Here is a 15,580-nt window from a genome sequence, read left to right as displayed (position 1 = left end):
CCAAACTGCTGACCTCTCCTGCCTGTTTGCCGGCGTGTCCTATGTCAGTGCTGTGTGCGTCTAATGACACACATAATGCCCAGCTAGCCAGGCCCCTACATGCTCCTTCCTTCTCCCAGCAATTTGACAGACACAAGCAGGGCCTGTAGCCCCACTGCCTTCAGTACTCTCCTCTACAACCCGGGAGATCAGGGAAGCAGCTCAAATTGTCCTGGACCTGGCAGCAGTGACAAGGGATGCTGGTAAGTGTTTAGGGGATTGGGGGATGGGGGGGGACTACAACCCGGCAGGTCAGGGAAGAAGCTCAAATTGTCCTGGACTTGACAGGAGTGACAAGGGCCACAGGTAAGTGTTTGGGGGATGGGGGAGGCATTCTACAACCCGGTAGGTCAGGGAAGCAGCTCAAATTGTTCTTGACCTGACAGGAGTGACAAGGGACGCAGGTAAGTGTTTTGGGGATGGGAGGCATTCTACAACCAGGGAGATCAAGGAAGCAGCTCAAATTGTCCTGGACCTGGAAGCAGTGACAAGGGACACTGGTAACTGTTTGGGGGATGGGGGGGGTGGGACTACAACCCGGGAGGTCAGGGAAGCAGCTCAAATTGTCCTGGACCTGACAGGAGTGACAAGGGCCGCAGGCAAATGTTTAGGGGATGGGGGGCATTCTACAACCCGGTAGGTCAAGGAAGCAGCTCAAATTGTTCTGGACCTGACAGGAGTGACAAGGGACGCAGGTAAGTGTTTTGGGGATAGGGGGGCATTCTACAAACCGGGAGATCAGGGAAGTAGCTTAAATTGTCCTGGACCTGGCAGCAGTGACAAAGGACATAAGTACTGTACGTGTTTTGGGATGGGGGACATAGAAAGGTACCGGGGCATTTTTTTTTTAAAGATACATATTTTTTATAGATAGATAATGCATTATGAAAAAAAGCCTAGCATTTAGTACAACTTTAAACTGCATCTATTTTCACATGAAGAAAAATGGTAAAATTATTTTCTAAGAACAAATGTTAAAGTTTCTTTGGAGGGCTCCAACAAATATACGTCCATTAATACTACAGGCTGCCAGCTCTGCCTTTGTCTCAGCATACAATAACCATCAAACAGCAATCAGGAAACACAGAAAAACTCCTGTTAGCAATAAAAAATTCTCTTGACTGTAAAATACTGAAGCAGAAAAAAAAATGGGTGTACTTTCTAAAGCTGTTTTTGGCAATTCTGATGGCAATAACTTTAGCAGCTTAGTTGAAAACGAAAAAGAAAAGGAGAAACATTTTTGTGGAAAGATTCAGCCTCCACAAACAAAACAATAACTCCCAGTGATTAGGAATGGCTATTCTGCAAAGCAGTCTCGAACATAAGAGCTAGAATTAAAGTGGACCTTTTCAGCAGCTATTTGTTCCTTAATTGAGGACTGGCAGATATTTAGAAAGTGCTTAGAAAAAAAAAAGAATCCCCATAGGTTAGATGTCCTGGTTTCTGGGGACAGTCCCCGGACTGAGGACACTGTCCCCAGACCAAGGCTGTCCCCGGTTTTGTCCCTGGCAGGGGTGGCTCCAGGTGGATTCTTGGGTGTGCTTTAGCACCTCCAAAAATTCTTTAAGCACCCTCATATCAACCCCAAAATTCAGATGCCACTACTTGCATATGTCACAATTTTTGTACGCTGTGCATCCCTAAACTCTGCCCTCTGTACATTGCGCACCCCTGAACTCTGCACCCTGTATATCCCGAACCCCTGAATTCTGCCCTCTGTACATAGTGCACCTCTGAACTCTGCACTCTGTACATAGCACACCCCTGAATTCTGCACTCTGTACATCCCACACCTATGAACACTGCACCCTGTACATAGCACACCCCTGAATTCTACACTCTGTACATCGCACACCCCTGAACTCTGCACTTTGTACATCGCACACCCCTGAACTTTGCACTTTGTACATTGCGCACCCCTGAACTCTGCACTCTGTACATAGCGCACCCTTGAACTCTGCACCCTGTACATAGCACACCCCTGAACTCAGCACCCTGTACATAGCAAATCCCTGAACTCTGCACTCTGTACATAGCACACCTCTGTGCTTCTTTGGTCAGAATAAAATACAAAATATGCATTAAAAAGTTTTTTCTCTATCTTATCTTCTTAACATTTGGTAGTCATATTCCCAAAAATTCTAAGAAGTATCATTTTTTTTTTTCATCTCAAGGCCGAAATGTGAGAAATAACGTATATATCATGCAATCATTTCATAAACACATACCACATACACTGCATATATAATTTGAGGAAAATCTGCTTATAAAATAGGTTACTATTTGCCAATTTGTAAAAAAAAATATGTCCCCGGATTTCATTTTAACCACCTAGGCGGTAATCCCGAGCGTGACTCGGGGTGGATTTTTCATTGCAGGAGCGGTAACCCCGAGTCACGCTCGGGGTGGATGTGCAGAGAGCGCAGCGGTGTTCTCTTACCTTGTCCTGGCGATTCAGCGATGATCTGTCATTGCTGAGATCGCCAGCCGAGAGTCCCGCCGCTCCTCCGTCCTCCGTCGGTGTGATGACTTCCTAGTTCCGTTCCCTGCAGCAGCAATGCTGCATGGGAGCGGAACTAGGGAGGGAAATTCAAAAAAAAAAAAAAAAGGTTGCACAAAACACAAAACACATTTTATATTTTATATATATATATATATGCGCATATATATATATATATATATATATATGCATATATATATATATATATATATATGCATATATATATATATATATATATATATATATATATATATATATATATATGTATATATATATATATATATATATATATATATATATATATATATGCACACACACACATATATATATATATAAAATTATATTATTGATTCAATTATAATTCATGCGTTTTATATATATATATATATACACACACACACACACATATATCTATATATAATATATAATGCATGAATTATAATCTAATCAATAATATAATTTTATTATATATATTATATATTAAATAATAAAATAATATTATTGATTCGATTATAATTCACGCGTTTGTGTTTCAAATTTATCACATCTGGGATGTCTACTAGACTCTTGTTTTGGTCAGGTTTAAGTCAGTAATTACTAAGAATTGTAGGCCTATAATACATAACGCCAAATTTCCATGAAAACAATTGTACCGCTTTTGGTATGTAATTCCTGACATAATCATACCGCCAGGGAGGTTAAAAATCTGGTCATCTTACCATAGGTCTGCTTTTCATGTGCCGCTGCCATGACTAAAAATCATAGCAGCGGTACAGCTGTTACAGCCTCATCTAGCCTAAAAATACAATGGCATGTAATAGTAATAAGTCCACCCTAAGGCAGCCCATACATTATGCAATGTGGTTTTTTCAACCACCAGATTGAACAAAAGAAAATACCTTGGTTCTCCCATCCACACATTTGATATGGATTGGGAATCCCTCTCGCTGTGGTATTGTATTGTGTTCTTTGCAAGCTGCTTCCCCACTGCACACTGACCACAAGGGCTGCTTGCTCAATATCACTGCCATTTAAACGCCTTGTTTTTTCAAATAAATACAAGGCATTCTCTGATTGGATGAGCTGAAGATCGTGACATCCACTCTGCCTCAGCCAATCAGAGATTGGCTTGTATTCACTGAAAAATATACAATACACTCTACGAATGGTAGCAGTGCCAAGCAAGCAACCCCATGGACCAGTGTGCAGAGGGGCAGCCAATTGGTACAGGATCTGGAAGATATCCTGACTACTACAGTGATTGCCAGCTTTCCCAGTGGCATATCAGTTATGAATATTGCTTACTTACATTGTACCAAGTGGACCAATATAAGTGTGCAATATAGTACATACCTGGAATGTAGCTATATGTACAGTCAGACTAATTTATCAAAAACATGTAATTCACATTTGCGTCCTCATACATATCCCAATGCCGGTTTGAATTGTTCCTCTGTCTGTGCGATAATACTGAAAGTTCTCATTTGAGATCTGAAGATAAAAAAGACTGGCACGCAGTAAAAATCTCTGAAAGGATTAAAAAACACTGCCAGCCACAAGCAATAATACTCTCCCTTTCATATTTCCAGTATGCAGCAGTGAAAGGAAAAATCTGGTTGCTATGGACAACAACATTCATTAACCATGACAGTCAGCCCCGCTGTACAAGCTGAGGCTACAGACAGTGTGCCTTGTTCTTCTGGGTGACAGCACAGCCCATTAACCAGGAAGACATGACCGGCCTGTCGGGCCTTGTAGGTTTCCTGCATTTGGTATTTTTCTCTCACGACATGTGTGCAGTAAATATGCTGGAAATTTCCTTTCAGCATCCTTCCCTTGTCCCTCTCTTACCTCAAACACCCACCCTGCTCTTTTACCAAATCAATCAAACTGAGTTAAAGGGGAATTTGAAGTAAACAATCTCCCTCCCCCCTCGGCTACTCTCACTGAGGAATGCAGGAAGCAACAAAGAGGGTCTTTGTGGGACCTAACTCACTGAACCGATGTCCCCCCATTCTGCCTCCTGCCTGGGTCTTCCTTTTCTTCCCTGCCAACTTTACCGGGAAGGATACACAGGGCAGGAATGTGCACAGTCAGCACAAGCTCCAGAGAACAAACTCTTATCAGCTGTTCATGGGGATGAAAGCTTGCCTCTTTCTTCATGTTTTCTACTAGAGACAGCTGTCACACCTTGGGGATTAAATACGCCACACTTTAAATGATGACATCAGAAATGAAAGCTTAAAGCGGAACTAAACCCATCAATTTAACAGTTTCCAAAAAAAAAAAAAGTTGTGTTTATAGCACCATAGCAATTGCAGATCAAACAGAGACTAAGATCGCAGCTTCTTTGGCTGTAAGACCCCTTTTCACACCAGCAGACCAATCAGGTCCACCTGTCCGTTTTTTAGGTGGACCGGATCAGACCACCCATTGTTCACAATTGGCACTTTTCCACTGAAAGTACCGGCTCGGCTCTACTCGGCCCTGCTTGGCCCTGTTTGCTTTTCCACTGCTGGTACCGCATGGTACGGTGTTGGAACGGTTCGGCACGGTACGGTATGGTTTGCTTTTCCACTAAAGTAGTACTAAAGTTAAGTGGGTGGGATAACAACGGGGTGGGTGGGATTCTCTGACCAATCAGTGGCTAGTAGTGACTGCATGCAAAGGATTGTGGGATATGGTACCGGGTATGGTACCTCTTGGAACCACAATCGAGGTAGTACTGTTTTTGAGAGCCGTACCGTTCGGGTTCCATGCAGTGGAAAAGCACCGCCGTACCGTATCCTACCGTACCGTACCGAACCGTTCCTACACCATACCATGCGGTACCAGCAGTCGAAAAGCACAAAAGCGAGCCAAACCGTTCGGTTCCATGCAGTGGAAAAGCGCCAATAGTCAGTGGACATGTGTCCGCTGTCACCTGCTGGCATATGATTCGGTCTGCTAAAAGCAGACAGATCGGGATACTTTCACCATCCGTCCAGCTGGTTGGACAATCAGATGCAAATGAACGTGCAGTCCATTTCCATCCGACCGCCCCATAGAGAGCTGACATGGACCTGTCATCTGCCTCAGTGGAGAGATCCCCTGCTGAGCAGGCTGATCCTCTTGGACGGATTCTGCCCCGTGTGAATAGGGCCTTACAGATAGGAGGGTTTAGTGCCACTTTATATTAGCAATGTACCCACATCTAGAGACTAGAGAAATACCCATCTACACTATATTTTAGGGTAGTTGCTAGGGGTATTCACATCCCGCCCCCTCCCCCCACACCAGATTTGTGCATGACCTCACCACTCCCATACATGTCTATAAGAATGCAGAACCCACTTGAAGCAGGTCAAATGCATGTCAGGAAGACATCAACTGCAGGTCAAATGCATGTCAGGAAGACATCAACTGCAGGTTAAATGCACCTGTCAGTGGATTCTGAATGGTCTCAGAAGCACCTCAAACTGTTGCCATCAACAGAAGTCCAAAGCCTGTTGATGCAGGCCCTAAGTTCTCTGGCACACTAGTGTTTTAAGAACAGAAATGGCTCTAATATATTGATTATGTGTCAGGCACACTACCATGCAGCAGAGATGCCAACAATCCTATTTTACAATAAGGGACAAAGTTAGGTGAAAGCAGGGCATTGGATGATAATATTCTAGTGCAGGGGTCTCCAACTTTCTAAACAAAGGGCCAGTTTGCTGTCCTTTAGACTTTAGTGGGGGGGGGGGGGGGCAGACTGTGGCCAGTGGGAGTAGAAAATGCCCCATCATTGATTTTAGAGGGAGGAATAGTTCCATATTGTTGGTATCTGTGGGAATAACGGTGCCCCATTCTTGGGATCTGTGGGAGGAATAACAGCCCATCATTGCTTTCTGTCTGAGGAATAGTGCCCCACCACTGGTGTCAGTGGGAGGAATGGTACCCCATCCTTGGTGTCATTGGATGGAATAGTGCCAGATAAAGGCAAGCAAAGAGCCACATCTAGCCCCCGGGCTGCAGTTTGGAGGCCACTGTTCTAGTGGATTATACTATAATACATGTAAATACACTTTAAATACTACATCTGATTACAACAGATGTAAACCCAAACACTAACATCTCATAGAAGATTTATGTTTTCTGTCCATCCCCACTGTGACTTTATTGGATCCGTACTCCTGGAGAGAAGGATGGATCGGCCAAGCTTATAACCGTTGTGATTGACTGTCAGAAAATGTCACAAGATCAGGAGCTGGTCCTGCCACTCCTGATCATTAGTTTGGACCAAGATCATTTGCAGTGTTTGCGATGTGTTTTTTTAGGCATTATTTGTGTTTATTTTTTATTTTATTTTTTTTGCTGAGTTGCATTGACGTGACATTTTTTTTTTTTAATGCACATAAAAAAACACCGCAATGGTAGAAACTAGGAAAATTGAAATACGCTCTTTTTTTGCATATGTGTTCATACTGAGTTGAAAAACGCATTTTTACTGCATCTGGTGTAAAAGAGGCCTAATTCTATAGCTTTTTTTTTTTTTTTAAATAATCCCTGGAGATCCTGCCATGAAGCACCTTGCTCCGGGACTGTTACAGGGTGACAACACTATCCATGTCTCTCAACTATTTTGTTTTGTGTTGTCACCCTGTCACATGGTAACTACAAGGGGCCCAGCCATGGTCACCATCACGAAGCCACTCTAAAAAATGCCAGGTGGGCTAAAGCGCATGCATGTAGATAAAAAGTGTCTGAAAAGTGTCTGCAGTGCCAAAATGCAGAATAGGAAAAAAAAAAAAAGTAAAATTAATTTTTTGTTTTTTAGAAATTGCTTGTTTAATGATATACTGAACTTTAGCAAATGAATTGCCATTTAGCCTTTACATCTACTTTAAGTTGCAGTACCCACGCTCCCATCTGACATCAGTCTTAAAGATAAAAGGAAAGAAATAACAGGATTCCACCATGACTGATGTTTTTTATTAGCTGAGGATTGCAGGTTAGGGACATTGGGGAACAGAACAATATTATCTCCTAAAAACAAAGGGTGTCTCTGCTAATAGTGTACAGCTGGCAATCCTACTGTGCAAACAAGAACTGCTTCTACTCCCACCACTGATGGCTGGCTTTGCAACGTGTACAAGTAGAATGCCAGACGGTTATAGCTTGTTCAGACCAGACCGAGTGCTAAAATGCTCGCGCGCTGATGTGCGTTGCATAGGACTGTTGGGGGGAGGGGGGGTTAGCAGTGCAGTGCATTAATATAGCGTATCGCACGGTTAACTTTTTTGTTTTTAATTTTATTGAAGTTCATTGCAGTCTATGTGATGCAGCCTGTTGCAACATACTACGCTGCAGTGACATGTGTAAAACTGCACACATGCTGCTTTTTGGGGCACAACACCTCAGTGCAGCATTATGGGTGAACATGGCACATAGTAAACAATTGCTGTCTATGTGCCCTTGCATTGAGCTTGCGTTGACTTGATCTATTCTATGGTATTTGGGTAAAGACACCCTTACTTTAATCACATAAACTGCCATCACTGGACTCTATGCAGATCAATGCAGCTCAGCGAATACAGTGTGTACGAGCACTTGCAAGTATCTGGTGTACGAGCACTTGCAAGTATCTGGGGGAGATTTACTAAAACTGGAGCACTCAGAATCTGGAACAGCTGTGCATCGTCGCCAATCAGCTTGTAACTTCAGGTTGTTCAATATTGCATTGGCAATCAAACCTGGAAGCTGATTGGTTTCTATTCAGAGCTGCACCAGATTTTGCACTCTCCAGTTTTCGAAACACCTCCCCCCGGTTCCGTGTAGCCAGTCCTAATAATTTATTGGCTCTTTAAGTGCCAATAAATTCATTTTCTTCTTCTCTCAAAACAATTTTATCTTTTTAATTTGGTAAACAAATCATTTGTGAATTAAAAAAGAAGTATGTTTTTTTTTTTTTGCAGAATTATACTCACCTAGGTGGATGCAGCATCGGTCCCCCCGGCTCTAACACTGAGAACCGAGCGATGAAATGCCACCAATCGCTCGGTTCTGAGGGCACCCTGAGAGGAGAGGTGGTAAATGTCAGTCACCGCTGTCGGCTCTGCCCCCCCCCCCCCCTCCCTCACTTCACAGGAGCGCTGGGCTGAGAGGCCGAGCCGGGTGCTAGTCCAGGCATGTGGGCGGATCAAGACTTCATTGTCGCAATCTTGCCCGAACCAACTCTGTGATGTCAGCCGAAAGCGAGCTTCAGCCCACTGTCTGCTGAAAATGGGTTACAGGAGAGCAGAAAGAACTACACTCCTGTGATCCACAGGAGAAGTACAGCCAAACAAGCTTTTGCTGTACTTCTTTTTTTCTCAAAACAGAAAACCCAGTCTTTGACCCTCTAATGTATATAGGGCTATAAGAGAAAAATTGGAAATCGTAACTGCTGATAGCCCCTCAACATTCCATATATGTTGATGGTCCATCCATATTAAGGGCTGGTTCACACCAGCAGCCACAGAATGTAATGCAATGTTGTGTACTGTGATGCAACAAAAAAGTGTAGCATGTCCTACCAAACTGGAAGGCTTTGTCTATATATATTGTCACTACATTTTGTCAAGGCTGAAGAGCAGCCCAATACATATGGTGTGAAGAGGATACTAATGCACCCTTTATGCCCCTTTCACATGGGGCGGACTACGATTAGATTAGCAGGTGGATCTGTCCACTGATCCCCTGATGATCACAACAGAGTGGGGAGATAACAGGTCCATGTCTGCCCAGTTTATGCTGAACGGACACGGACAGACACCACTCTTCTCAATGGGTGGCCACTGTCCATTTACACCTGGCTGCCTTTGATCTGGTCCTCCCAAAGGGAGGGGGACTTATCTGTTTTTTTTCCCTTCCGTTTTGTTTTTTTTTTTTCCAGTAGAATGGATCAGATTGGAGGTAGATGGCTGTAACTGGACACAATTCCGTTTACACCCGCCGGTCCATAAGGGTGACTGGTGGAAAGCCCAAAAAACTGACAGGCCTGATCATGTGAACGGGCCTTATTCACCAGCCCTTCAACCAACACAAGGATTAATCATCCAACACTTAGAATCCTGCATGGTTTTTCCCAGTACTGAAAACATAACAAATAGTTGATGGGCAACAAGGCAATGTTAATTTACTAATGTTGATTTACTCAAAGCAAATGGACTGTTCACTTTGCAAGTGAAATATCCCTAAGCTTAGAGAATGAAGTGAAGCTCTGCTGACTTCCACCATCCAATCATATGCCAGCAAAAAAATTTTACATGCACGTGATTGGGATTTTTCTTTTTTGCAAAGTGAATTTTCACCTCATTCTCTAAGCTAAGGGAAAATTCCCTTGTAAAATGCAAAGCCCCTTGCACTTTATAGACTGGGAACAGTCCACCGCTGGACTGTAGGGGAGTGCCATTTTCCAGTGGAATGAAGGATCCGCTAAGTATATAGCTTTCTCGTCACCTCTAGACAAAACGAGCAGTTGACCCGTGCAGCGTGAGTACAGCTCCACTCCATGGGAAAACTTTTTTTTTGCCCAGAGTTGGGCTTTTAAAAAGTTTAATATGGCTAACAGATTGACTTTAGCATGAGGCTCTGCTTTTGTAAGCACAGTCCTAGCAGAGGCGTCTGAAGCAGATTGGGATTCAATTTCAACTGAAAACTGCTTTGATAAACAGGGCCAAGTCAGATATGGTATTTATTTAAACACTGCAAAGCATTAACGCGGTTTTCACGGACTGCTGACACTGGCGCTGAAGAATTCCAGCGCAGGGTGGGTTAAATTCCTAGAATGATAAACGAAGTAAGATGTTGAATCTATTTCAGGAACAGAGAGGGTTAAACTGGACACAACTACAGCAAACCCTTCTCCGATGCGTCCTGGCCTGTTTGTAATCTTCTCTGTAGATGTTTGTTTTTTAGCAGGGTGCCAACCCTAGAAACCCTACACCACCAGCCGTCGTCAGTTTGTGACATTTCATATACCTTAGTATTTGATTCATGGTGATCATGCAGAGTTTTGTTAAAGCCTATCTAAACCCAAACAAAAATGTAATATATTACATTATAATATAATATATATATATATATATATATATATATATATATATATATATTATATTATATTATATTATATAATATATAAAATATATATATTATATATATATATATATATATATATATATATATATATATTATAATATATTACAGCTCACCAGTCCTTAGATGTGGTGGCTGCATGTGGTGGCTTGGTTTTCCGTTTTTTAGGCTTTTTCCCCAATTTTCACTTTGTAATCCCATCAGTATTACACATTCTGTCCTAGGGTGACAACGTTCACCCTTCACCTTCCTTCCTAGGGTGACAACGTTCACCCTTCAAAATCAGGACAACAGAAACAGGATAGGAGTACAGGACTCCACCCCTCATAAATGGGTGGGGTTCTGTAGTCCTTAAGCTGGATACACACTATACAACTTTTGTTGTTTGATTTCCTTTAGATTTACCTTCAACTATGAAGTGGAAGGGCCTGTCTGATTGCATACAAATTGAATGGGTTTAGGTTTGATCTCATATTATATGGCTTTGGTAAATCTAAAGGAAAAAATCTAGAGACAATTGTATAGTGTGTATGCAGCTTTAGAGATAACTAGTAACTGATAATAACTGAGCATAGGCAGAGAACACAGGAAGTTATCGGCTCACTAGATTTCTGACATGATCAACATGTATTTTTTTTTTTTGCACTTTTCAGATATAGCAAAACACTTTCAGTGATATATTTAACAGACCAAAAGGTCATTGTTAAAGCTTGCATACCCTTTAATTTGTGAATACACACAATACATACAATGGTGAAGCATGACATGAAAAATGACAATGAATGATGAAGATTGATGAATGGATGGGTACTTACTGTAGGCTGACTTACCGAAGTAGAAGCCTCGGTCTCCACACACAAATTGCAACGTGTCTACCAGTTCTCCACCACAAAGGGTCTCACCCTGGCATGAAACTATCGATGACTCTGCTGTGTATGCTATGAAGGTGTAGAGGAGTAGAAGGGCATGTCGGGGGACTGGCACTCTTGGCATCTGGAAGTGTAAAAAATTGTAGTTAAGTGTCTGGCAAAGCAAACATTTATATACCAAACTATTAACAACGTAATTCCCCAAATATTAATTACTTTCAGAGTACACTGTAAAGACCCAATGATATAAGTGTGTAACAAGCCATTGTGCTTATGCTGGTTCTGATTCCATCCCTGCTGGTGAAACCCTACATTTTAACCATTAAGAAAGAACAATCGAGTACTGCTCATGATCCTTTCTTTATTTGCACTAACATCCAAATTTATGGGACAAGCTTTTTAAGGTGCACCCACTTTTTCAAGATCCAAGCAGTGGAAAGTTTTACCAGAATGTTAAGTAAGACAATCTCAGATAAAAAAAGAAAGGCACAAACATACACAGCAAATGTAATGAAACTTGGATAGTTAGGGAAATAAGGTAGGGAGAGGGTTATAGACTGGGAGGTGGAGTAACAGTCACAGAGGTAAGGATGTTCAGAAAACTGTTGGATAGTGATTTCGAAAACCGAGGTCCATATGTATTTATTATCTTTGTGTCAGATAGAATTATCATACTAAAGCCCCGTACACACGCGACAGCGCATTTTCGGCCGAACAGAATCTGTCGTACAGGCATTAAAATTTTTGTTGGCCAACACCAGAACGGCCGATTGTTCGTCAGTCAGTACAGATTTCGGCCGACAGACAGCAGATTAGCAAGACTGGGCATGCTCAGAAAAGAAAAAGACAAGGAAAGTTAACCATCACATGACATCACTTCTGCAGTCGGCTGTTGTTGGCCGACAAAATTCGTGTGCAGTCTTTTGCAGTTTTCAACAGACACGACAGCCCTGGAAAAAGACGGCCGATCGTTCGGCCGACAATCGGTACGTGTGTACGGGGCTTAAGTTGAAAAGTTTTCCTTTCCTGAGTAGGTTTGAAGTTCCCTTCAAGAACCAGAGCATTCATGTCTTCCATGGTTGTGAGAAATTATGTCCTGCAGGTGTACAGAAATCATCTTACTTCAATTACCATCCCGACTAATGTCCCTACCAGTTTTTCACCGGTGCTGGCCCTCCCACCCCTACACATGGGCTGATGGTGGGAGGTCACCACACCAGACTAGCTTTATTATGCATTTTTAAGAGAACGACTGAAATCCAACCATACACATCATGTTTCCCCCTCATTAATCACTGCAAAGTTGACCACTTTTCACTTTCAGGATAGATCTGGGAGGATAAAACAAGACTTTAAACCATGGGTGTCCAACTTTTGGCTTCTCTGGGCCACATTGAGTGTAGAGAAATTTTCTCGGGCCGCATATAAAAAATATATAGTATAGTTAAGGTATAGAAGTAAAATGCCGCCGCGCCCTTCCCGCGCCGCCCACCCCCCTACCCTCGCACTAATTTAACTAGAAGATGGTCAAATGAAATGGAATCAGTATACAGAGGTTTACTTCTTCTGAGAGATATTAAAGGAACACTCTAACCACCATGACCACTTCAGTGATTTGAAGTGGTCATGGTGGTAGGAGTGAGAAACACTGCACATGCTCGCCTCCCCTCCGAGGCAGCCTCTGCCTACCATTAGTCGGAAGCCGCTGTGGCCATGCCTCGACCCGACTTCCTTCCTCCCCAGCAAAAAAAAAATTGTCAGGGGGCAGTGGGCCACATTGCCTGGGGTTCCGGGCCGCATTTGGCCCCCGGGCCGCAGGTTGGACATGCCTGCTTTAAACCAAGAGAATTTCTTTGTACCCCCCCCTTTTTTTTCTCTCTCTCTTTCTTCCTTCCTCCATCCTCTCCCCCTCTCTTTTTCTCCTTCTCTCTCTCCCCCGGTCACCTCATTTCCATCCCCTGCCCAACTTCTTTCTCAGTCTCCCTCTCTACCTACCGCATCCCCTTTTCCATCTCCCATTTTTTGGCTTTAGCTACAAAATAGATCTAATATAGAGCCCTACGGAACTATTAATTCACCTTACTTTTGGTCCCGCCCGACCATAACATCTGCACCTATTACACAAATTCTCCTAACTTTCTATAAGCACACTTGGTCTCTACAACGAGCTCACAAACCCCGTATACAGGTAACCACCTAAAAATAAAAAGCCACGCCCATTCTTATCTGCTACTTGCGCTTAATTCTGCCCCCAGTTTTATGATATCTTTAAGAAATCGACAAATTTTGGGCTTCATCTCTTCACGCCCTGAGTATTACCGCATGTTTGTATGCATTTCACTTCTGTTAGGTTCTTGTAGTTGATATCTTACCCTATAACCATAGATGCCTTACTCTGTAATAGACTACTGTACTGGACTAAAGTCGATATCTTGTAATGCTCTATGATGTTTTATCTCAAAAACTTTTTTGGGGAAAAAAAAGAAATCATCTTACTTATGTTCCTTAATGGTGTGTCTGTGTAAATTCATTCTTGTCTGCAATTTCCGACCTGTTTCCCCAACATGAGATCTTTTGTTGCATTTTCTACATCGGATGAGGTACACATTACTGGATGTAAATCCTGTAATATTGAAGGTCCCTTTTGTGTGTGATACTTTTTAATTGATTGATTTGGCCGCAGTTTGCAGTGTTTTTTGTTGGAGGGTTTGGTTTCTTTATCTGTGACTTCATAATCAGAATGATGTTTGCTGCCCATTAGTTTATGGCTGATGTTGGGTGGTTGCCTGAAAGCCAGTATTGTGGGTTGTTGGAATATTTCTTTATCCTCTGTTGCAAATCTTTGATTATCTTTCCTATCCCTTCTAGTGCTGGATTATATGTGGTTACTAGAGGCACACAGGTATTTGTTTTTTTCTCTTTGTATTGACGGAGATTTTCTCCTCTTTCCTCTCTCTGGGTTTTCAGGGCTGTGTTCATAATCACCTCAACCATTCAGAAAAATATGGTATATTACAGAGGCGTAACTAGAACATTCAGGGCCCCAGTGCAAGAAACCATAAAGGCCCCCTCCGACCCCTGGCCGGGGCCCTTCCCTTCAAGCCTGGGACTCTTCCCACTGATCCTGGGGCCCTTTATTACAGTCCTGCAGCGGGACCCTTTCACAAGTTCTGCAGTGGGCCCCCTTCCTGTCATCTTGGGGCCTCCCCACGGTGGTGGAATGCCAGGGCCCGGTCGCAAGTGTGACCTTTGCGATCCTGGAAGTTCACCCACTGGTGTCAGTCGTTTTTATTTTTTGGTATTTTAATTGTATTATTCTTTATCATTTTATTTTATTTTATATTTTTACAATGTCACTGACTATGACTCTGTCCATTCAGAAAAGGAAGGAACTGGTAAATTACATATTTACCGACCCCCTTCCTGGTTCTCTATTGTGACACATCCCCTGCAGCAGCCGGCAGGAGAGGGAGCACAGTGGGGGGGGGGGGGGCAGCACAGGGGCCCAGAGACAGCAGAACACAAGTGAACTGGATAGGAGGAGTGGCAGGGACAGCATACAGAAGAACCAATCTCCTCCATTTTTCTCCTGCAGCTACATGAGGAAAAAGGAGGACAGTGATTTCTCTACTTGCTGCCCCCACCGCCCCTCCTATCCATGTGTACAGGGGAGCTGCACAGGCCCCCTGGAGCATGGGGCCCGGTTTCAATTGCAACCCCTGTAGTTACTCCCCCTGGTATATTAGCATCGGCTCAGCTACTTCATTCCCCTTCAGGTCTCTTCTTCTGAAAACTACAGTGCGTTCTATAAAATAATGTTTTAACAAGCCACTATAATGATATACTGGGATCATACTGTATCTACACAGCATTGAAAATGCCCCATTCACACCTTTAAAATGTCATTCCCCTTTGCAACCAAACAGGAATAACACTGATTTTCTGTTTTTTTAAATGTTCCCATTCACATATGAATTTTTAAGAATATTTAAAATTAGGGCTCACCCCCTTAAGTACTTTTTCTCTGAAAACGCTGGGACTGAAAATCCCACACCATACTTGCTTTTTATGT

The 15,580-nt window shown here is 42.8% G+C and overlaps 1 protein-coding gene across 2 annotated transcripts in view; it reads right to left on the bottom strand.

Moving 5' to 3' along the window:
* IGF2 (insulin like growth factor 2) overlaps positions 1 to 15,580 on the bottom strand; it is a 60,256-nt gene that overhangs the window by 8,388 nt on the left and 36,288 nt on the right. The window contains exon 2 of one of the 2 annotated variants that reach the window (XM_082270014.1): positions 11,455 to 11,632. In XM_082270014.1, the coding sequence (XP_082126140.1) occupies positions 11,455 to 11,632 (178 nt within the window). The remainder of the gene's footprint in view (positions 1 to 11,454; positions 11,633 to 15,580) is intronic. The other variant, XM_082270015.1, reaches the window with a different exon arrangement.

This window comes from Pelophylax lessonae (genome assembly GCF_965119305.1).
Source record: "Pelophylax lessonae genome assembly, chromosome: 10".
In the NCBI taxonomy this organism is placed as follows: domain Eukaryota; kingdom Metazoa; phylum Chordata; class Amphibia; order Anura; family Ranidae; genus Pelophylax; species Pelophylax lessonae.
The sequence above is the reverse complement of the archived record's forward strand: the minus strand, read 5'-3'. Positions and strand labels throughout refer to the sequence as shown.